This window comes from Lissotriton helveticus, chromosome 6, assembly GCF_964261635.1.
Source record: "Lissotriton helveticus chromosome 6, aLisHel1.1, whole genome shotgun sequence".
Taxonomy (NCBI): Eukaryota; Metazoa; Chordata; class Amphibia; order Caudata; family Salamandridae; genus Lissotriton; species Lissotriton helveticus.
Genome location: NC_136067.1, coordinates 490,242,578 through 490,267,497, shown reverse-complemented (window position 1 = coordinate 490,267,497; position 24,920 = coordinate 490,242,578). Strand labels below are relative to the sequence as shown.

Sequence of the window (24,920 nt, the reverse complement as noted above, 5' to 3'; positions counted from 1 at the left end):
ATAAACCAAGAACTCTGTGTTGGATTAACAACTTGCTCATTATTCATGCTCAATATATTTGGCACTGGTCTTAACAGAATATGTTGTTCTGGTTAAAGTAGCTCTGTGCACCAGAAGCCTTGGCCATGCTGGGTCTACAAGAATGATGCAACATGGATCTACATTTAACTCTTTTAGCAATCTGGAAATAAGGGGAAGCAGGGAGGAATGCATTAGTGAATATTTCTACCCCCCGACCCTCTCCGAGGATATATGTTGGCAAAATATTGACACTTGCAATTTAGATGAGTCACAAACAGGTCCAGGCTTGAGGTTTCCCAGGTCTGAAAAGGATAATGTTACTTACCCAGTAAGCATCTGTTCTTGGCATGTAGAGCTGTAGATTCACATGCTTCGCATAATACTGCCATCTAGTGTTGGGTCAGGATGTTTGCAAGTTGTTTTTCTTTGAAGAAGTCTTTCCAGTCAAGAGATAGGTGACTCCTCCTTGCGGAGATAGTGCGCATGGGCATCGACTCCATTGTTAGATTGTTTTCCCGCAGACGGTGAGAATAGAGTTAGTAAAGGTAGAATAGAGATTTCCATGCGTATGTATGTAAAGTAAGAAAACTGCAACAGGTATAGGTACCCGGGGAGGCGGGTGGGAGCATGTGAATCTACAGCCGTACATGCCAAGAACAGATGCTTATTGGGTAAGTATTATTATGAAGCTTATAAAGCGCATTGGTTACTCCAACCGGAGTGTCCCCGCGCTAGGACATAGCTGGACCCCAAGCAACAATATCCATTTGAGGCTTGTGAGCTGTAGATAACATGCTTTGCATAGACTACACAGCAGTAAACTCCCGAAGCGGTAGCTAACCTGTAGCTGTTGCAGTTGTTTGAAAAAGTGTTTTAAAGTACTGCCTGGCCTATATTAGGTTGTTGCCTCGCTAACACATCTACACAATAGTGTTTGGTGAATGTGTGCAGTGTAGACCATGTTGCTGCCTTAAAGATGTCAGCTAGGGGAATATTTCCTAAGAAAGCCATAGTAGCCCCTATTTTGCAGGATGAATACACTTTAGGGGGTATTGTTAAGGTTCTGTTCACTTTCAGATAACATGTTTGGATACATTTTACAATCCATCTTGCAATGCATGATTTAGAAATGGGATTGCCTTTATGTGGTGGCGAAAAAGAAACAAGGAGCTGTTTAGTCTTACGAAAATCTTTTGTTCTTTGCACATAATATAGTAGAGCTCATCTAACATCTAGTGTGTGTAGAGTTCAATCTGCTACAGAATCAGGTTGAGGAAAGAACATGGGTAACTCAACTGATTGATTGATGTGAAAAGCAGAAACCACTTTGGGAGTGGTTAGAAGAACAACTTTGTCTTTGTTGAAGTTGAAAGAAAGGCTCTTGTATAGTTAGTGCCTGAAGTTCACCAACTCGCCTTAAGGAAGTGATTGCAATAAGAAAAGCAACCTTCCATGAGAGAAATTGTAGTGGACACTTGAGCATTGGTTCAACAGGTGGAGCCATTAGCCTCGTAAGGACTATGTTTACGTTGATCAATAGAACACTATCAAATATACGTATACACCTATATCGACATTACACACCAGCACACATCCTATTCACTTATAAAGTCATCCTATTCACTTATGCAAACAATGGATCATACTTATATTTACTTAGCTATACACTTATACAAACACCACTTTATCTATTCATATAGATAGTAAATTATACTTCGTGTGTTATAAAATCACTATTACAAGTATACAGTTATCCACACAGTCACGCATACAATCACTGAGTCTTATGTATACTTATTTAAAAACAACAACTGACACATACATTGCCTTTTATTTTTCTACTTTGTTGGACATGTACCATTAAGAGAGATATTTGCTCATCACCACACCCATAAAGATATTCACTCACCCAAACAACTGTTATAACATGTAGTCTGAACGTCATATACCTACTAAATCAACTATTCACACATCTTTGGGCAGTCACACTCCTCCCACCGAACCACACATACACATTAACTCTCCCATACAAATACTCAGTTAACTAATCAATAACTAATATAGACTTTCAAATAGCTAGTAACCAACTGGAGAAGTAGTTTTTACAACAACTGACAAAGTGATACAGATGTTCACACAGTTTAGTCACTATCCAATATATTTAGAGACACTTTAAATTAGTCAAGTAAACAGTCAATCACACTGCTACTAAATCCTCCATCCAGATATATATATATTTATATATCCACTCATTCTTCAATGTGAATTGCTATATATATATAATACATATTTAAATAACGAAGCAAATCACATTCGCTGGATGATGTCATCAGTGATGTCATTTGAGATGTCATCAGTGATGTCACTGACCAGGTCATGAATGATGTAATATGTGACATCATCAGCATTAGATTGCGGGAGCGTGAGATATAGTTAGTACAACTAACTATAGCGGAGGAATTTCAATGGTTTTGTACAAGTGAAATGTCCAGCTAACTATAACACCCCTAAAACCTACAGTTTTTTCAGTGAATTTCTAAGGTTTTTTAAATGCCAATTCCTAACTATATCAGGCCTGAAACCTATGTTTTTTTCAGTATATATATCTCCACAGATGAATGTCATTTCTATCTTGTGTTATGTAGAATATAACTTTGGATTTTCGATTTTGTGAGGAATGTTGTATATTAGGAAATAAAACGTAAGTAGCTGACAGAATTATGCAAATGCCGCAATAGTCCATGACTAACAACTGATTCTAATTCAGTCTCCCCCTGTGACCTTGTCACAGACTAAATACTACAAAGTGAACTGTATGAACATGTTTTACATAATTATTTATATTAAATTACCCTATTAAATATACTAACAAAATAGATAGGCTCTCTATAGAGAATAATAGTCCCAATAATACTAAAGGACATGCCCTTCAATATGGTACCAAATATTCCCGTTAATCTTGTACCAGAAATTGTAACAAAGTAATAAATAGTGTTAATAGATGCATTATAGACAGATTTATGGACAGTGTTAATAACAGTTAGTCAGTATATTACAATATTCTACTATTGTGGGAGTTTGTAGATTAAAACTGCAGTATAACATTTTTGGGGGGAGATTGCAATCATATTTTAACATACATAAAAAAGTAATATAAAATATTTGTCATATATTCACATGTGCAGAAAATACAGGACGTTAGACATGTCTCTGCTTATAGGTTCACCAGCTCAAATAAACTGGATGAGAATAAGTGAGTTGAAAGGGAAGAAGTTGTATAAGGAAAATAAGTAATTAATAGAAGGATCCGGGCTGAAACCGGGGTCGACGTCGTCCGCGGACGGCGCCTGGAGCGACACCAAAGGGGTCGGCGCCAGCAGAGGAGTGGTAAGGTCAACTGTCATCAACCGGGATCCGGGCACGGATCCCATGGGGGCCGACAACGTCGGGACCTAAGGCGGTGCCGGGGCCGAAGCACCCGACAGCACCGGGACGGAGCCACCGGCCCACCGAGGCCCCAAACCGGGTCTGCGGGGCCTGAAGGAGCGCCAGCAGGCCTCAACGGAGGGAAGTGAGTCCTCATGGCAATGAGAAAATCACGAATCTCCTCCGGCGACGCTCGCAGGCCAGGGACCGGAGGGTATGGGCCTGGAGGCGGCGTTTGCGGCTCTGATAGAGCGTTGTGCTAGCGGAGTCAGAAGAGCGATAACGTCTCTTCGACTTTTTCTTAGAATGCCTCGACTTACCGGAGGAGTGACGGGTGATAATCACAGAAGGGGACAGCTCTTCACACCACCCAGTCCACAGATACAGCGCACACCGGCCCTTACCACGTTGGCCCATGCCGCCCGGAATACCACCCCACACTTCCCGTTCCTCTCCAGTGAACGTGGACTTATGCCCTGAAGAAGTTCATTCTCATGAACGAAACGCGTTGGCTGGCAATATTTGTAAATAAAGGATTATTCAAGACTTTAATATCACAAGACTCATTGATTAATTGACCACCACTTGTCTTAATACCGAGTGGTACACCACTCCAAAAGTTTGACTTCTTCATTTGTCTGCACAGCAGTTGGCACTCAACAATGGCAAGTGCTGGAGTAGCTTTGTGCACACTCAATCAGATTGACTATTTGCAATACATAACAAGTGAACACCACAGGAAAGTGCGTCACTGTGTCCACCGTTGTTTGGAACTATAATCAACTATTACAAGCATATGCAGAACTGTTGAAAATGGTACTGACCATCACCCTCTCCACACTGCTTTATTTGAGAATATGTGGTATCAGCCACATGCATAGTATAGGCATATCCACCACCAGTTATGTATGCACCATCATCCCCAGGTTGCTGCAATGGGCAGATTGCATTTCCCTAAAGAGGTATCTCCAAATATTACATGCTGTCTCCTGCACATCTTTTTATGCAGAATAAAAGAACAGCTACAACAAACTCATGTTAGCCTTGTAACTGCACACGTTAATACAAATCGATTCGACACCACCCTTGAAGTTCTACTAATCCTGACAGAAAAACAAGAGATAATGTAAAAGATATCAAGAATGAAGAAGGCAGGACAAAAGAGGGTTCACAAAGATTGGGAAAAAGGCATTTTACACTGAGGCATTTTTGGAATGTCCTAACCATCGTCAGAATGTAGTAACTATTTAGTTATCCCTCTTCCCCCTGACTGTGCGAGCAGACCAAGTCTTAGCATTACGGGATCAGTGTTTGCAATTTGACAAATTGCACACTGGAGCCAAGTTCATTTGTAGAGCAATATTATTATGGGATGTTACCAAACGGTGACCTAAGATTTGCTAAGATAATAGGCCAATGTCAAGAAATATGGGATGCAAGCATACAGAGATATACATGGACAGAAATTACCACACACCTTAGAATACCAATTAAATTAATACAGTTTTCTCTTTGTTTCAGAGGAGATGGGACAGTAAGGGTGGAGAGCAATCGCAACTGCAAGATTACCACTTACAATGCAGAGCGGCACCTCCAGCCTGCTGGATCACTATTGGATGTGTGGGGCCCAGCTCCACATGCAGCTACCCCGAACTGGAATGGCCTCTACTCCCTCGTGACTCTACACCCCCCCTCCCTGGTGATACTAGGTGTGAACATCTTCCAGTTACATGACTTCCCATGGACCATCCAAAGACCTTTCTTCATCAGCACCAGGCAAAATGAACTGCAGAATAGTATGGTACAGCAGTTTGGGAAGAAGTTCCACAGCCTTGTTGACTTTGGTGGTGTTATTGCTCTTGAAAACTCAGATTTATCAGATGATAATAGCATGTTGTAAAAGGATGACAGCTAAAAGAATGGATGGGGTCTTTTTGATTAGGAAAAGCACTAAGGATGTTGAGGGATAGAGTAGTGAGCATAAGGTAACCCCCCCTCCTTGCCCCCAGTAGATGGGAAGGTGGTAAAGATAGTTGTAAAATCAACTAGACGGGGGACTGATGTAGGGAAATAATAGGAATACATTTTATAGACACATACACACAAATATAAAAGCCCAAACCCCAATACACACATTTCAGGTGAGGAACAGTTTTAAACCAATGTCAGTAGCGAACCAGCCTAGGTTAATGAATGGATGTGCTGGAAAAGAGAACTATGGGTCCCACAAAAATACATATGTCATAGTGCACATTAGTTTTAGGAAATACACATAAAAGTTGCATTGTCAATTTAGCTGTGCTGAAACACAAATAGAATATTTTTTTTGCAGACTCAAACTTGACAGGACATCAATAATTAGTATAGTTGTCACAGAAAATGTTACCTCTCTCTGTTAAACAATGAGAGGCTGCCAGTAGAAACTGCTTTTGCATAGTCATAGCACGTTGAGCACAGGGTGTAAATAAGGGTGTATTATGCCTGCTAATCACTCGCTATAAAGACAAACAAAAATGTGTGTGTGTTATATCATCCTTGTTCTGAGAATTAACTCATAAGAGGGGGATTCTGCTTAACATGGACACGTACACAATTCTTGGCAATATTTATGTGTTTTGGCAGTATCCTATCTGTCAAGCTTGCATCATATAGGAATTTGTAAACTGGGTTTTTATGTGGCTCTCACAGCATATATACTACTGCCTGTAATCCAGAACGTTGAACTTCAGACTTTGGCCTGATTTTCTCAATTGATTAAAACCATATTATTGTCTTTGGAGCCAAGTCTCACCTGAGATGTGAGTCTGATTAAAATCCAGTTCAGGCTGACACATTTTGAGTGAAGACTCCTGAAAAGACAGCTGCTGCTGGAAGTAGGACATCAAGTCTGCCATGTTGGTTTCATCATCAGTACTCTCCATGCTATAAAAATATAAAGAAAATGTACAGTCTTGGTAAGGAGAACTACATCTACTATTGTTGCTAATGAGTGAGGAACAACACTCAATTAGGTGGGACAGATGAGGTATTAAATTTGAAGTCAAGCTTCACAAATTATCAGGTTAACCAAATAATGTTTATTAGTAAAGAAAAGTACAACAGTGTGGAGTGTTAGTGGATAGAATTCTTCACTGCGTGATACAAAAAAAATACAAACATGATTACATGAGGACTCCTTAGAAAATACACTTACAATTGAAGTTGTGATGATTCAAATGTAAATTATGTTGGATTTAATAATATCATTTCAATAACATGGTTATATAAAACAACTTGCATTGAAGAACTATTCCTGGGCTTCCCACAAACTACTCATTGATGATGAAAGTCAATAAATACGCTTGTTTATAGACAAAGGGGAAAAGTTCACAAGAAGAATATATACACATACCAGAGTTTAGAGACAAAGACTCACAAGAAGGAACTGTAAAGGAACACATTAATAACATCTTTTCTCAGCTTTCATCAATGGAATGAGAGATAAAACCACAAGTCTAAATGTATATCCACAATTTGGTTGGACTAGAAGAAAAACATCACCACAGACTGTTTCTTCATCACAAAACAGGGGTTAGGACTTTGAACTCGGAGAACATCATTGAACTGAACCCTTATCTCTACTTTGCCCATAACAGTTTTCATTTTGTTTCTCAGAAGGTAAGGCAAGGAATGGAAACTACAATATGTATCAGAGAATGTAGAGCCCTCATTACTTTCTGTTCCAAACATTGCCTTCAGGGTCCTAAAGGATAGAAAGGGCAGTGCTACAGGTATGCAAGGGAACGCCAGGAGTAGCAGACAATAAACCTGCCTACAGCGAATATATGCCCATACTAACCGCTAAACCAAATTAATATTTTTCAATTTCCGAAACGCAAATGAAGCTGTACTTACTAGCCTTTTCCTACTCCATCACCATCCGGAGACCAAGAATAATTAATTTTAAACTCAATGTCTGGCACAAGCTGCATCGCCCTGCGATAAAACTTGATGGCTGCAAAATAAAATGTAACACACATTGCTTAGATAAAGTAAAAGCAACTAGCTCAAATCCTTGTTGCAGTTTTATTGTCTCCTGTTTCAGGAAAACAGCGGCTGCAGTCATAGCTCTTGATGAAACACTTTATATTCAAACCTTACTCATAACATTAATATTTTTCAAAAATATTTTACAAATATTTTTAAAATATTTATGGAGCATTTCGGTTCAAATGTAAGCAGCTACTATTGTCAGGCGTGAATCATAAAAATGCATTTAGTGTACAAGCAAAAAAAATTTATATATATATATATTTTTTGTTGCAATTATTTCTTTTTATTGAAACAAACATTAGCATATAAAACATTACAGTGGGTCAATTATGGTAGCTAAGCAAGCATCCTGGGATGACAGGATAAACAAAGTTCAAGAAAAATGTCGGAACCTCACGGAGAGGGGGAATCATCAGATACAACCTCAAAGGGCAGCGTACAAATTTCTCCCCTGTGACTATTCTAAGGTCCCCAGATCTGTGACCATTTTCGAGGGCGTCCACTAGCGAGATATGTAGTCTTCACCCTAAACATACACCAATCGAAATTATTTTCCCACCCTTTAAATGAGGGGGCCCGCTCCACTCCCCATAACTGTGCGATATCACGTTTAGCAATCATATAGCCCAAAGTGACCCATTGCGTCTGAGTTGTTTAAGTCCGTAGGTTCCCATATGTTAAGCAAGCATCTCCTTGCCTTCGGGGAAAGGGAGACCCCGAGCACCTCCCCAATTGTGTTATGGATAATACGCCAATATGTACTAATAAATTCACATTCCCAAATAATATGCATAAAGGCACCAACATTGCCACAATTCCGTTTATAAGCCCCGAATCTGAGAGTCCCATACGTACCAATCTAGGACCCGTTAGGTAAATTCTGTGTAAAAGTTTTAACTGAACCAGTCGGAGGCGAGCTGGGATCGCAACCTCTCTAGGAGAGGACACAGCTAACTGCCAGTCTTCATCATCTAGTTCAATTCCGTCTTGTAACCACTTGTCCCTCAGTGCCCCAAGAGAGTCCGTCCTATGGTTAATCAATTTTTTATATATGAGAGAGATCGTCTTATCAGGTAAACGTCCGTCCAGTATTCTGTCTTCCAGAGGGGAGGGCTCCGAGGGCTCAGCACCACCGGACAATAGTGACAGGAGAGAATGCCGAACCAGTCCATACTGGAAGTATTCAGAGGGTGCAAGTTTATATTCCTTCTGCATTAGTTCAAATGATTTAATCTCCCCCTTCCCCCAAATATCTTTAACTGAGGAGATACCAATAGGTTCCCACCTGTCAAAGCCTTTCGTCTTCCATATCTTACCAAGGTTCTCAGAGTCCCACAGCGGGGTGGCCATAGTCAACCTATTTTTCCAACCCATTGAGTCTGTAGCCCCATGCCACACGTGTACAGAATGCTTAGTAGGCCCCGTCAACTGCACTCTATTAGGTCGAGAATATAAGGCTCTATTATAATTATTACCGGGGAGCAACCACTTGTCCATGGCATAGCCGGGATCGTCTACCCTGCCATACGTACAGTGATTAATTGCAGCCAAATGGGCCACCCAGTAGTACCGTTTGACAACCGGGAGGGCAATGCCACCATCGTACCATGAAAGAGCCAACATATGCAATGCAATACGTGGCCTCCCCTCCCACAGCAGACTCCGCTGTAGACTCTCAATTTCACGGAAATAGCTCGAAGGCACCACATCTAATGAGAGAGGGAGTTTCTTCCAATCAGATATATCACTCCTGAGTCGATGAAGAGGGGGAAGAAGGTTGCGAGAATACCTAATCGACGGATCTAGAGACACAAAAATCCCGAGATATTTAAATCCTTCTACACTAACCTGTATAGGACAATTCCTAGGAAGTACAGGAGGATCACCCTTTAACACAAATAAGACCGATTTGTTCCAATTGATAGAGAGGCCAGAGTTTCGCCCAAAAGAGGCAAGGACATCACAAATCACAATGAGAGACTTACGGGGGGAGGCCAAATACAACAAAATATCATCTGCATATAGGGATATGCGGTCCTCCCAGTCAGGGGACCACCGCAGCCCCCTAATCGAGGGTTCCCAGCGTATCCAGGCGGCCAGAGGCTCTATAGCCAGAGCGAAAAGAAAGGGGGACAGCGGGCAACCCTACCGGGTACCACGCCCCAACAAAAAGGAGGTCGAGACTTTATTATTTACTACCACTTGTGCCAATATATATTACCTACTGGCGGTCGCCAGTAGGTATATATAGTTAGGATTTTTTCCGTATGGGATTTTTGAAAATTCTATGTCTAATAACTTTGGCGTTTGTGGACGGAATTGGCTGAAATTTTCTGGAAAATGGAACATTTTGTTTCTGAGCAGCCCCTGAAAATTTGGGGGGGGTTCGTGAAGGGGGGGCCGAGAAAAAAGGGGGGTCCAAAAACGTGTTTTTAACATTGAGTTTTCCATAGGGCGGTTGGCCTCACTTTTAGCCCGAACGGCTGAATGGATTTCCACAAAACTTGGCAAAATTGTAGGGACTGGTAGCCCGATGTGCCTTTTCTAGGTCTCAATATATGTGCTTCAGTGGATTTTGAGAAATTAACGTTCAAAAAAAGATATATATCTGTAACAGCGGACCGGGCAGCGCTCCGGTTCGCGGACTTTACGCGTAACGGAACTTCGCGTAGCAAAGCTGATTGGCTCTCCGGTGTCTGTCAACATTCTAAACAGTCCGGAGCGGCCGCCATCTTGTCTCTCGGTAGGATTGAGAGACAAGAGGAGGCCAAAACAAAGGGGGAAATGACCATAAGGGGGCATAGTAGATCCTCCCTGACCCCCTAGGTTTAATGTGGAGGCTTTAAAAGGGCCCCGCGGGGCAAAAAAAAATATTTTTTTTGTTTTTTTGCGTGGGTAGCGCCCAGTTCGCGAACCGGGCAGCGTACTATAAGGAAAAAAGAATTATAGACTTTTCAAATACTGTATGTTAATTGATTGTTGGTTTTGTTGATTATTTTTTTATTTTTTTTATTTTTTAAGCAATTATTTATTATTGTGATTGTTTATGAATTACATATAAAAATGATTAAAGACTCAAACAATTTTTTAATATTACATACAATTTTATTTTTATTTATTTATTTATTTATTTGCAAGCTTGTACCGCGCTGGGAATCGACTCCCTAGGGAGTATCTCCGCGCCATTGGCAACGTCAGAAAGCAAATAGCCCTGTCATGTTCAACTATAATACTACAAGTATTAATAGTTGAATAAAAAAGTTTTTAGTTTTTTCCTGAAAGGAAGATGATCCCTGCAAGCTCTGATTTCCAGTGGGAGTTCGTTCCAGAGTTTCGGGCCGGCCACTGACAGGGCTCTACCACCTTGTCGTGATTTCCAGAATCTGGGGACACATAGTAGTTCATGGTCTCCAGATCTCAGAGTTCTTACGGGAATATATGGGGAAAATTTCCCTGTTAAGATCTCCGGGCCATTACCAGACAGGCACTTATGGATAGTGCAACAGGTTTTAAACCGCACTCTCTGTTTTATAGTAAGCCAGTGGAGTTTTTTTAGAAGGGGTTTTGAGGGGGTTCTGGCCGGAACGTTTAGAACAAGGCGGGCAGCAGTGTTCTGCACAACTTGAAGTCTAGCGATGACCCCTTCATTGGCAGCTAGCAGCAGACCATTGCAATAGTCCAGTCTACTCAACACGAGTGACTGAACCAAAGTTCTTCTGGTGGAATCAGGTAGCATGGGAAACACCCTACGGAGAAGACCAATAACGTGAAAACAGGAGCCTACTACAGAAGTAGCGTGATGTTTTAAAGTAAGCTCCTGATCCAGTTTGACTCCCAGATCTTTCACTACCATTTTTGGCTCTGGGACTGGGCCAAGATCACAAGGCCACCAGTCCGGAGTCCATAGTCTTTTTGCTTCCCCAAAAAGCATCACCTCCGTCTTGGAGACGTTGCACTGAAGGAGGTTTACTGCCATCCAGCGTGCCACTTCTTTCATCCCTTGAGCAAAGGAGTGGCGCACTTCGGGAGTCAAGATTTTAAAGGGAAAGAGGAGTTGTGTATCGTCTGCATACGATACAGGGATAAACCCGTGGGATCTCACGATGTTAGCTAGGGGTGCCACGTAGATATTAAATAATGTAGGGCTCAAGCAGGAGCCCTGTGGCACCCCCTTTGAGATCTCCACCTTCTCTGACTGGAAGGAACCCAGTATAACTCTCTGAGTGCGCTTGCTGAAAAAACTCCTCAGCCAAGCCAGCGCCTTGCCACCCAGACCGATGTTAACTAGTCTGGTGGTCATGATCTCGTGTGACACCGTGTCAAACGCCGCTGACAAATCTAATAGCACCAGGATAACGGAGAACCCTTTATCCTGAAGCATACGAAGATTGTCAGTGACGGACAGCAAGGCGGTCTCGGTGCTGTGCCTAGGCCTGAAACCCGATTGAGAGGGATCTAGACCCCCTACACTCTCAATAAAGTTGGATAAGTGCCGATTTACATACTTCTCGGCCAGCTTCCCTAGGAAAGGGAGAAGAGAGATGGGTCTCAGGTTCGTGAGGTCGGTCCATGGAATGGAGCTGTTCTTACGTAGAGGCCTCACCAAGGCACGCTTCCAGTTAAGGGGAACATCACCTGAAGCTAGAGATAAATTAAGCACCTGTTGAATTCCTACTCCTAGATTGTTTTTCAAAATTTAATAGAACGTCTAGCATTTGACTGTCCGATATGTCCTCTTGTTGAGTGAACATAAGTTCCCACATTTGACCGTCATCATAATGAAGTAAATGATCCACAGATTCTACACATTGAACTAATTCATGGTCCCGTGATTCATCCATGAAATCTGAGTCATCATTGTCCTCAATATCTTTTTCTGTGTTGTTCTCCAGAACAATTTCGAAGGAAACATTCTGCTCACCTTCCATTTTATTGCTGTAATTTGCATAAAAAATAAATATATCAGTAGAGATAGGGCACTGTTGGGTTTAAGTTCAGACAGGTACTTGTGAGGCGTGAAGTAGTACTATTAAAAAGTGCCTGTGAAGAAGCCTAAGTAAATTCATAATTATACCACAGAAACCTAAATCAATCCATAATTATAATAAACAAGCCTTTCTCAATGTCTAACTCTTACAGAGGGATAGTATATAACTATCTGAAAATGTTTTCAAATTTATAAAATAATATCTCACCTTCTAAAAACAAGTTTAAGTTGTGAGTGAAAATGATCTTGCAATGTAGTTCAGGAAGTAGTAGTCAAAATGGCGGTGTTTCTCTCTCTTCCTTTATATATATTCAGGTACATAGCCAATCAAATGTCAGGTAAAAAAAGTAGAAAATTAAAGTAACATTTTAATTGGTTGTCAATTCCAACACTTCAGATGTGTTTTGTGAAGTAATTGACCTCAGGGTATTTAGAGAGGTCTACAGGCTAAATGGTTAAATGGAATTTCAATCAAATTTGTGAAAATGGTAGGCATTGGTATGTAGTATGAGGTAATCTATATTTGGTGAAATTGTCTCCAGTCGCTTTTCTGTAAACTACTTTCCCACCTTTTTTGATGGTGCGCTTCCCAGGGAGCGACCCGGTACGCGAACTGGCGAGCGCCCCGGTTCGCGAACCTTAAGCGTTACGGGAGTCCACCATTTTGTGTTTCGGTCGAATTAAGATACAAGATGGAGGGCAAATAATGTTCAGAATGGGTAGAAGGGGGCACGGTAGACTTATCTTGACCCCCTAGGTTTTCTGGGGGTGGCTGAGGAGGCCCATATGTGCGAAAAAAAACCCATTTTTTTTTAAATTTAGCGAGGTTAGCTCCCGGTTCGCGTACCGGGTAGCGCCCCAGGGAGCGTACTTTGTTGAAAATTAGTGAAAAATGTTAGAGTAAAATAATAATTGTGAGTGATCAGATGTAGGGTAGCTCTGAGAAGAGCTTTTGGGTTTATGGTACATTTAGGTACTTATAAGTAGGTACCAATGCACAGTCTTAAATTCAGAATGAGAATTCTGTTGCCCTCATCTGAGAAGTGAACTCCATCTCCTCTGTAGATATCTTGCATGTAGTAACGCAAGTTATTGTTGTACAGGGAGCCCATTCCATGGTCTCTCATGTAAGCTGAAACAGATTTGTTTACATGCTTCCTCGACTTCTCAATTTGTGGACAAAATTGGTTTGACCACCTCCATTTCTGTCTTTGGCATATATTTGAATATACCAAGGCAGTCTGAGGAAAAAGTGCCATCAATTGCTCAAAGGTGTCCTTTAAAAGCATTTCCAGACCTACCCCAGTCAAAGTGCCTAAATCATTACCTCCACAGTGCACAATTAACAGGTCAGGTTTTGGCAAATGCATAAAGGTTTTCACCAATGGTATCAATTGGTGACATTTTAATCCTCTGTGGCCAAACCACTTAATTTCCACATCTTGTAAATTGAGGTTAGGTAAATTCCTGTTCTCAGCATACCTCTGAGCCCAATAGATGTAACTATGTCCAACAATCCAGACAGAAAACATGGTGAGAGAAGGTTCTCCTGCAGTCAGATGAAGTGTGGCAATGAAATGGCAGTTGAAAAAATAAGAGTTTAAAATGAAAAAAACTGTGGAGTTTCTGTGTTAATGAAGCAGTAACAGTGATTGGTGGATTTTGATTGCTGAAAACAGAAAGTTAGGGTGCATGGATGAGTTGTTTGAAAGATGTATTTTGAGTGGTCAAGAAAAAATCATTAAATGAAAGAATGCACTGGATATGAGGTGCACTGAGAGTTCAGAGTTCAATTGCAACATTGTTGTGTGAACTTGCAAACACCAGAGGTCTTCCAAGACGTGGTTGCCATGCAGAAAAGGCAGAAAGGGCAGAGGGGGGAAGGGTTTTCATTTGAAAAAAAGTGAGGGAAGAGTTTTGATTGGGTGACATGAGAGATATGTGTGAAGAATTACAGCATTTCTGTGCTTTTGATAGCTGCAGACTCTGGAGTGCATACCTTTTGCTCTGCTGAAGACAAATTGGTGTGTTTCTGAGACTGTTTTGAAACTCAAAGTATTTGCTAAGGTGAGAAAAGATTTCTTTAATTTAGATAGAGAATAGTGTGCTTTAAGGAGAAAATTATGAAGAAAGTTGTGTTCTTCAAATGTTGCTTTGTCTCAAGTGTTTTACAAATAGATTTTGTTTCTTTGAGAAAATGTAATTGGAGAAAATGTGAAGTATTAGTACTGACAGGGTGCTATTGTGCATAGGAGCTGTGGAGTCTTTTCAAATTATGACTTGAAAATCGTTTGAGGAAAATGATTGGTTATAATATTTATGACAAGGACATAATGGTGTATGCTTCATTATAAGGCAATTGAGTGTCTCTGATGTTATTTTTCCCATTTTAATGTAAGACCTTTCTCTGTGGAGCAAATTGCTTGTAAATATGCTCCCACCTGTGCATGGCAAATTTAGATTTTGAATGTTTGCGTTACATAGCCATGTTAAAAGTGACACAAACATGCTGCAAAGGCAATCAAAAAACGCTTTTATGTGTCTTAAGGACATTTTAAGTCATTTCTCCATGTGCAGTGTTTTGAAATTATGATTTGAAAATCGTTTTTGGGGAAAAGGAATGGTTTTTACATTTATGACAAGGACATAATGGTGTATGCTTCTTTATAAGGCATTTCAGTGTCTCTGATGTCATTTTTCCAGTATTACATTAAAAGACCTTTCTCCGTGGGGCACATTCCTTGTAAATATGCTCCCACCTGTGCATGGCAAATTTAGATTTTGAATGTTTGTGTTACATAGCCATGTTAAAAGTGACCCAACCATGCTGGAAAGGCAATCAAAAAACGCTTTCATGTGTCTTAAGGACATTTTAAGTCATTTCCCCATGTGCAGTGTTTTCAAATTATGATTTGAAAATCGTTTTTGGGGAAAAGGAATGGTTTGTAAATTTATGACAAGGATATAATGGTGTATGCTTCTTTATAAGGCATTTCAGTGTCTCTGATGTCATTTTTCCCATATTACATTAAAAGACCTTTCCCCGTGGGGCACATTCCTTGTAAATATGGTCCCACCTGTGCATGGTAAATTTAGATTTTGACTGTTTGAGTTACATAGCCATGTTAAAAATGACCCAAAAACTTGCAAAGGCTTTAAAAAAACACTTTCATGTGTCTTAAGGACATTTTAAGTCATTTCCCCGTGGGCAGTGTTTTCAAATTATGACTTGAAAATCGTTTTTGAGGTAAAGGAATGTTGTTAAAATTTATGTGCGCCATATGCCCCCAAATTTCTTTTTCAGGGGTGCAGCAGGGTGTTCTTGAGACACCCCTGCACCTTTGGAAAAATTCCTAATTTGCGATGAGCTAATTGCTAATCACAAATTGCACCTTCATTCCTATGGGCCTCCTGGCCCATGGAAATGAATGGGTAATTTGCAATTAGCAATTTGCTCATCGCAAATTAGGAATGGTAAAGAATCGCTATTTATTCCTTAAAATTCGCTATTTTGGAAATGCAAAATAGTTTGATGATACATATGGCGGTTCATCTCTAACAAGATAAGAAGCTTAGGGATACATTTATGATGACTGGCGCAATGGACATCACTTACTTCATTGGTAGAGCTTTACATGTATTATCTCCTCTGTATTCTTCATCAAGCGTAACTTTCATCTGCAATCCTGAGTAGGCCTCACCTTAAACAAACCTCTGGATAGGGCACACCTTATCGTCATCCTGAATTAATCATTTAAAATGCTAGGGACAGATTTATGATAGGTGTATGCCTCTTTTGCGCCACTGTGTGTCACTTTTGTGATGCAGCGGCGGTGCAAAAGATTTGCTATGAGGCGACAAAATTACAAATTGATGCATTTAGGCAGATGTGTCATGGTGTAAAAAACACCGTGCCACATGAAACTGATGCAGCAGTGATGCAAAAGATGCACCATGTTGCAAGACAGGCCTCACTTGGGGCCATATGTATGAAGCTAATTAGCATTTGCAAAGGCCGAAGTTCTGTGAATTTCGGCCTTTGCGAATGCTAATTAGACAAATGGTATGTATCAAACAAGTTAGATGCAAAATAAGGAATAGCAAAAATTGCTATTCTTTATTTTGCGATTGCACTGAAGGATTTGCAAATTTTGTGATTTTTAAATGCAATGTATCAAACAAAAAATATTCAAAAAATGCCATTAAGGATTTGCAAATTACCACCAACTTCTAGTTGGTGGTAATTTGCGAATTCTTTTCAAAAAGCTTTTTTTCCAAAAAACAAAAGGTGACATATGACGCCCATACATGCCCTTAGGGCATGTATGTGCGCCATATGCCCCCAAATTTCTTTTTCAGGGGGTGCAGCAGGGTGTTCTTGAGACACCCATGCACCCTTGGAAAAATTCCTAATTTGCGATGAGCTAATTGCTAATCGCAAAGTGCACCTTCATTCCTATGGGCCTCCTGGCCCATGGAAATGAATGAGTAATTTGCAATTAGCAATTTGTTCATTGCAAATTAGGAATGTTAAAGAATCGCTATTTATTCCTTAAAATTCGCTATTTAGGAAATGCAAAATAGTTTGATGATACATATGGCAGTTCATCTCTAACACGATAAGAAGCATAGGGATAGATTTATGATGACTGGCACAATGAAGTGGACATAACTTACTTCATTGGTAGGCCTTTACATGTATTATCTGCTCTGTATTGTTCATCAAGTGTAACTTTGATCTGCAATCCTGAGTAGGCCTCACCTTAAACAAACCTCTGGATAGGCCACACCTTATTGTCATCCTGAATTAATCATTTAAAATGCTAGGGACAGATTTATGATAGGTGTATGCCTCTTTTGCGCCACTGTGCGTCACTTTTCTGATGCAGCGGCGGTGCAAAAGATTTGCTATGAGGCGACAAAATTACAAATTGATGCATTTAGGCAGATGTGTCATGGTGTAAAAAAACGTGCCACATGAAACCGATGCAGCAATGATGCAAAAGATGCACCATGTTGCAAGACAGGCCTCACTTGGGGCCATATGTAGCAAGCTAATTAGCATTCGCAAAGGTCAAAATTCTGCGAATTTCGGCCTTTGCGAATGCTAATTAGACAAATGGTATGTATCAAACAAGTTAGATGCAAAATAAGGAATAGAAAAAATTGCTATTCCTTATTTTGCGATTGTACTGAAGGATTTGCAAATTTTGCGATTCCTTAAATGCAATGTATCAAACAAAAAATATGCAAAAAATGCCATTAAGGATTTGCAAATTACCACCAACTTCTAGTTGGTGGTAATTTGCGAATTCTTTTCAAAAAGCTTTTTTTCCAAAAAACAAAAGGTGCCATATGACGCCCATACATGCCCTTAGGGCATGTATGTGCGCCATATGCCCCCAAATTTCTTTTTCAGGGGTGCAGCAGGGTGTTCTTGAGACACCCCTGCACCTTTGGAAAAATTCCTAATTTGCGATGAGCTAATTGCTAATCGCAAATTGCACCTTCATTCCTATGGGCCTCCTGGCCCATGGAAATGAATGGGTAATTTGCAATTAGCAATTTGCTCATCGCAAATTAGGAATGGTAAAGAATTGCTATTTATCCCTTAAAATTCGCTATTTAGGAAATGCAAAATAGTTTGATGATACATATGGCGGTTCATCTCTAACAAGATAAGAAGCTTAGGGATAGATTTATGATGACTGGCGCATCACCAGGGATGTGCCAGTCATCCTGCGCTGCTGTTCCGCCACCCATGGTGTGCTGCATTTACAATGCGGCGCAGCATGGGGCAAAAATGGCACAGATGCGTGACGCATCTGTGCCGTATAGGTGGCGCATTGCTGGAGTTGTATCGCAAGTGTGATGCAGCTCCAGCAAGGCTCAGGGGTGCCCCATCTCCACAATGTTGCGTCAAGACCTATGCCTGCTTCAAGCAGGCGCAGGGTTTTGACGTAGCTTTCTCCTATCTGATTGTAAATGTGGCACACCATGAGTGGCAGAGCAGCGGTGCACGTTAACTGGTGCATGCCTGGGGATGTGCCATTTAACATAAATCTGCCCCTTTACATTTAGGTATGTGCAGGGGACACAGAGTCGGTGAGGCTTATCCAAGGTTAAGAAGAGATGAGTCCTGTTCACTAAAAAATTAGACATAGGCTTCACCTGCTCAGCATCGTTGGACATGGCTATATAATAGCTGCAAAATGTTACTCTTGTTAAAAAATGTTACTATTATAATCTCTGAGATTTGTCTCTTACTCTGCAACATCTCATTGTTGTTATCTTTCTTTAAAGATAAAGACAACATCAACATGAGCGACAATCAGCAATCAGTTGATTTTGACCTCATCATTGAACTCGTAATTGAAACATCAGTGGATGTTGATCCCTTGGATGATTTAAATTCTGAGGATGAAGAAGAACGTGATGAGGATGCAGATTTGTCCGAATTATATGACATAGGATGGGAAGCGGACGTGCTTGAGCCTATGGAACTATAAACATTTATTTTAAAAATTTATAATAAATAAAAAGTAAAAATGTAAACCGTTTAATTTAAAAATAAAGACACCTTCAAAAACAGGTTATGTGTAGTGTCTTCAATAAAATATTAAAATATGCTCATAAAATTAGATCAGATTCACATATAAAATAGCACAGGTAACATGAATATAAATTCCATTTCTTTTTTGCTATTTCTGTATTCTAAATTTGCCAAGCACTAAAAAATCTTCTATGTAAAAATGTCAAGTAGTGTTTTAAGTTTTTGATTACTGTTATTGATTTACTGTTGGGTAATAGTGGTTAATAACATTTTTTATTATATTTTACCACAGATTCAACTGCAGATCATTTCAAGATTTCAGCATGCCAACCAAAGAAAGAGTGAGAAAGGCTGCAAAACGTCAAAGACAGCAGGTTAATGAAAAAAAGCAGCAGTCCTCTAACAAAAAGATTTGTCAAGTCACCAAGAAAGCACCGGGTAAGAGTACAAAAACATTTATAAGAAATATTTGTAGTAAAAAAAATATTACTACAGAAAATGTTTCAGTCCAGAAAAAGAGAAGCAATTCAAACGGAAAGGAAAGGCCAATGAAAAATGTTACTGCTAGAGCAAGAGATAACTCTGTGCATGATAGTAGAAGGAAACAACAGTTTAGGGACATTCGTAAACGAATGTTCCGCAACAGGATAATTGGCAATTTGTTAAAAAATATTAAGAAAGGTCAACAGAAAGTGGTTTTCTATAAGAGAAAAAAAAAGTTGAGAAAGTTATTGATCAGGCATTTGAAATTAAACGTAAGTTATTTATTTTGATAATCAATAGTATTAGGAAGCTAAACAAGGCAATTTATGATTTCAAAAGAAATAGTAGATGGAAGAGAATAGTTAATCGTAGTAATTTATGTGAAGTTTTTTCTGGAGAATGGATGCATAGTTCAAGCTGTGAGGCATTTTTTAATGAGGAGAGTTATTTCCAGGATAATGATTTGGTGCATGCAGTTGACACCAGTGGTCGAGCTTATGAAGTGAAAGATGGTTGTCCAGTTGAAAAAGAAAAACTTGTGACAACAGAGGCAGAAGAGGTGTTAGGTAATGAGGTTTTAGGAAGACGTGCTAAGGGTCCTGTGTACACCTGGAAGTGTAGTAGTATTTGCAGTGTGCGACAGGATTCCATCAATTTGCTTTGTGATTTTGTACGGTCATTTAATAAGAAAAGTTTGAAGCAGAAAATGAGGTTGTTGCAAGAATTAGATCCATGCAGAGTGAGAGAAGTGACAGGTTTGCATGGTCATTCACTGGCTTGTCTTTCCAGGAGAGTATGCCAGAGTGTTTTTCATCATTTCAGGATGCTAGCAGTGCATCATAGTAAAGTGAGGAAATTAGTTAGAATGTTGTATTATGCTAAGAGTCCAGCAATTATGCTTAAACAATTATGCGCTGCTCTTTTGCATGGTTCTGAAATAGATGTGAAGAATATATGTGAAGAAATTGAGTTTTGTTACTTTGGAAGTAAAGAGGAGAATGTTGAAATTGACCAAGAAGAAGCAGGTAATGTGGAAGATAGTGTACAGGTTTCCAGTACAGATAATTTCCAGAGGGAAATTGCGACGTTTCAGGTCAAATCAAGTGAGAGGCCAAATTTCACTTGTGTGTGTTGTCGACGCACTTATTATAAGAATCAGACTAAGTTAGTGGATTTATATGCAAAAAGTGAAAGGGAAAATAATAGTGAATGGAAGGATTTCGCAACATACTTGATGGCAGAAAATTGTTTTGATTTGGGATTGGATCAACGTGTGTGTACTTATTGTTGTTGCAAATTAAATCAAAACCAGATGCCTGCTAGAGCAGTTCATAATAATCTGGAATTGGTTGAGATTCCTTCTGAATTGAAGGATTTAAATACTTATGAATCTATTTTGATTCAAAGTATCCATCCCTTTCAGGCTATTGTAAGAATGGAGCCAAAGACAGGGAAATTGCCTCCATCAGATTTACAGAGAGGATTAAAGGGAAGAGTTGTTTATTTGCCTCTAGATTTGAAGAAAAACATTAACACAATTGGAGTAGAAAAAGTGGAAGAGGAACCTCTGGTTATCTTAGTTAATGGGGTTCCGACAAAGAATAAGAAAATATGGCAAGATTTAGTGGATGTTAGGAAAGTTAAAAAGGCAACATTGTATTTGAAAAAAAATAATAAATACTATAAGAATGTATATGTTGCAGAAGAGGAAGTAAGTGAGGAAGAGGATAGCGATTTGTGTGCTGGTCAAATTGAGAAAGTAGAACCCTCTACTAGTGAAGAAATATATGAACATTATAGTGTTCATCCTTTGCATTCCAAGGAAGTCATGGGGAATGCTATTGAGTTGTTTCAAATGAAACAAGCCAAAGGGAGTCCCATTAGTGTTTGGGAGGAAAGTTTGGAAGCTCGGTGTTTCCCACAGCTTTTTCCAACAGGTCAGGGAGGAAGATATGAGGAGCGACCTCATCAAATTCCTGCTTCTGAATACCGGACTTTGCGATTGTATGCAGGAGATGCTAGGTTTCGACAATGCATTCCTTATTTGTTTCATCTCCTGTTTGAAAGCGATCTGTCTGGACTGTCATATGCAGTGAACCACATCTTGAAAAGTGGTATACACATGCAAAACATCTCGGCAAGTGACTTTATGGATAAAGTCAATGTCCAAGACAGTATTTTGGATTCTCACCTGATTAATCTCATGGCGTGTCAGCGTGGTACTAATGAGTACTGGTACCGTCGTCATGGTGATTTAAAATGTATGCTGAGGAACTTAGGAACTCCCACATGGTTCCTCACTCTGAGCTGTGCCGAGTATGGCTGGGAAGACTTACTTGAATTTCTACGAGAGGCAAATGCTAACGTAGAAAACATCGAATTCAAGACACCCGGAGAACTGTGCTCTTTGGATCCAGTCAATGTATGTAGGTACTTCAATCATAGATTTGAAGCTATGATGTCTTTCATCATGAATAAGAAGAATCCACCTCTTGGAGAGGTGTTGGATTTCTTCTGGAGAAAGGAGTACCAAGCAAGAGGTGCTCCTCATATACATATGTTGCTGTGGATCAAGGATGCACCTAAATTTGGAACGGATCCAGAAGACTCAGTGATGAGTTTTATACAACAGTATTCTACGTGTGCTGTTCCAAACGCAAAGGAGAAGAAAAGCCTAAGAGAAAAAGTTCTGCGTTTCCAAAGCCATCGATGTGGAAAGTACTGTCGTCGTAAATTCCGAAACAAGGACAAGTTCTACACCAAATGTCGTTTCGGGTTTCCACGACCGGTGATTTCTAAAGGAAGAGTAAACAGTTTGATGTCTTCGCTGCGACATAATGTGATGAAGAAATCACCTAAAAACACATACAATTTGAAGAGGAACGAAGAGTCCAAGTACATCAACGACTACAACCCGGTGATTTTGTCCATGTGGAATGCTAACATGGATATACAGTTTGTGGCTGATAACTGTATGGCTGTGGCTCGGTATGTGACGTCTTACATCACCAAAAAAGAGAAGACAGAATTGAAGGATATGTGGGAGGACATTTCCCATGAAAAGAGCCTCAGCAAGAAGTTGTACAGTTTCAGTCTGAAGATGTTGTCGCATCGAGAAATTGGAGCGTACGAATGTTCTGACCGGTTGTCTTCAGCAAGTCTCTATGCCAAGTCCAGGAGTATCGTTTGGGCGAGTCTTGGTCTTGCTGCAACGCGTAATCGAGTTCTCAAACCTGTGCGGGAAATTGAGTATTTGGCGGAAAAGGAGCCAAACAGTACCGACATTTTGAAGACCAACATGTTGGATACATATTATCCAAATCGAAGCATTCACCTCGAGAATGTTTGTTTATATGAGGTTCTTCAAAATTACATATTCAAGAGGAACATCAAAGAAGATACTGAGAAAGGAGTGTATGCTGTAATAGGAAGTGAGGGATGTCTGGTCAAGCAAAGAAAATGCCACTTGGTAAACCATCGAAAATTGAGTGGCGAATCTCCTGAAAAAAAGGAGTTTTTCTATTTAGCACTTTTGCAACTTTTCACGCCTTGGCGTGCAGAAGAGGAACTGCTTGGAGATTTTCTCTGTTACGAAGACTCTTTCAATGCCGCCAAGGAGACCATAGAATGTCCTGCTTTTCCCAAATATGTAGAAATGTTGAATGCGGAAATTGAGCAGGAAGCAATGATTGCAGCCGAGATTGCCAGAGACAGTTCTCAGGACAGTCAGAGTTCTGCTTCATTGAGTCAGGATCCACTAGGAGGACCTGTTATCGAAAATGAAGCTGCCACTGCTATGAATGAAGTGGAAAGAGCCATGGCACATGCTCAGGAGGATGCGGTTAACTTAGAAGAGTTGGAAAGACAACTCAACGTTGAGCAGAGGAAAATATATGACGAAGTTACCATGCAAATTGATCATGGATTAAGTCATGACAAGAAAGAGTGCTCATGTACGTCGTTGAAGCCTGTCCGACTGTACGTGAGTGGAGAAGCGGGAACTGGAAAAAGTTTCCTTATTAAAGCAATTTCATGTTATTTGCAGGAAAGGACAGAGTCATCGCTGTCTTGTGTTGTCACCGCTCCAACTGGACTGGCAGCACATAACATTAAAGGGATTACTTTACATCGTTTACTGATGCTGCCAGTGGAGCATGACAACAAATTACAATATCACAAGCTATCTGGAGATGCTTGTATTGAAGTTTCAAGAATCTTGAGGAAAATGAAACTTCTTATCATTGACGAAGTAAGCATGGTTTCCAATGTCATGCTTGCCTTTGTGCATTTGAGAATGCAAGAAGTTCTCAAAACAGAGTATGATGTGTTATTTGGTGGCAAACACATCATTGTTTTCGGAGATCTTCTGCAGCTGACACCAGTGAAAGGGCAACCTGTGTTCAAAATGCTCACGCATGAAGATACCAGGAAGTGCCTAGGCAGCATTGGCAACGTCAATATATGGTTAAACTTCAATTATGCTGAACTGCATGAAAATATGCGTCAGGCGAAGGATGAAGTTTACAAGACTATTCTACAAGATGTTAGAATTGGAAAAGTGACCGAGCATGGGAAAGAAGCTTTACATGCACGATTACTGTCAAATTTATATCCAGAACAAGATGTTGTGCCTGAGAATATTTTTCAGAAAATTACTGAGAAGAAATCTGGAATATGTTTGATGCCAACTCTTGCAGAATGTGCCAAATTCAACAACAAAATGTTGCATTTAGAAAAGCAAGAGATTGTGAAACTGGAAGCTATTGACAGAGTAGAGCATATGGGATCAACAATTATTTTGTCTGAGAATCTGAAAACAAAATTGGATTCATTAGAGAAGAGTATATCTAAAACTGCAGGTTTTGAAAAGACTCTGAATGTGTGCTTGAACTGCCGTATAATTTTAAGAAGGAATTTACATGTTGAAAGAGGTCTGGTAAATGGATCAATGGGTAATGTTGTTGATTTTGTAAAATACAGAAATAGAGATGGAATTGTATTTTTAAAAATTAAATTTGATGGCATTGAGGAAGTACAGCTAATTGGTCGTTGTTCTGCTAGATTTTTGCTTGTAAAAGACTTATATGTTCGCCGTAAGCAGTTTCCTGTTTGCTTGGCATATGCGGTGACAATCCATAAATCGCAAGGTTTAAGTGTAGACAGTGCATTGGTGAATATTGGCAGTTCTGTGTTCAAGGAGGGTATGGCATATGTGGCATTGTCACGAGTTAGAACTTTATCGGGATTGTACTTGATTGAGTGTGATGTCACAAGCATTTGTGCGGATCTAGATTGTGTTAAGGAATACAATAGGTTAAGAAGAGAGTATGCGCCACATTTGCCTCAATATCCTTTGTTTGAGAAACGTGTGGTAGGCCGGAAACGAAGAAATGTGACCAATACTGGGGAGGTTGTAGC

General features: G+C 40.0%; 1 protein-coding gene across 4 annotated transcripts in view; it reads right to left on the bottom strand.

The window, feature by feature from the left end:
• The window catches only part of FBXO9 (F-box protein 9), a 407,092-nt gene that overhangs the window by 232,668 nt on the left and 149,504 nt on the right, over positions 1 to 24,920 (bottom strand). For all 4 annotated transcript variants that reach the window (XM_078647941.1, XM_078647942.1, XM_078647943.1 and 1 more), the window contains 2 exons: positions 7,342 to 7,441; positions 6,239 to 6,369 (listed from right to left, as the gene is read on the bottom strand). In XM_078647941.1, coding sequence (XP_078504067.1) covers positions 6,239 to 6,369; positions 7,342 to 7,441 — 231 coding nt within the window. The remainder of the gene's footprint in view (positions 1 to 6,238; positions 6,370 to 7,341; positions 7,442 to 24,920) is intronic.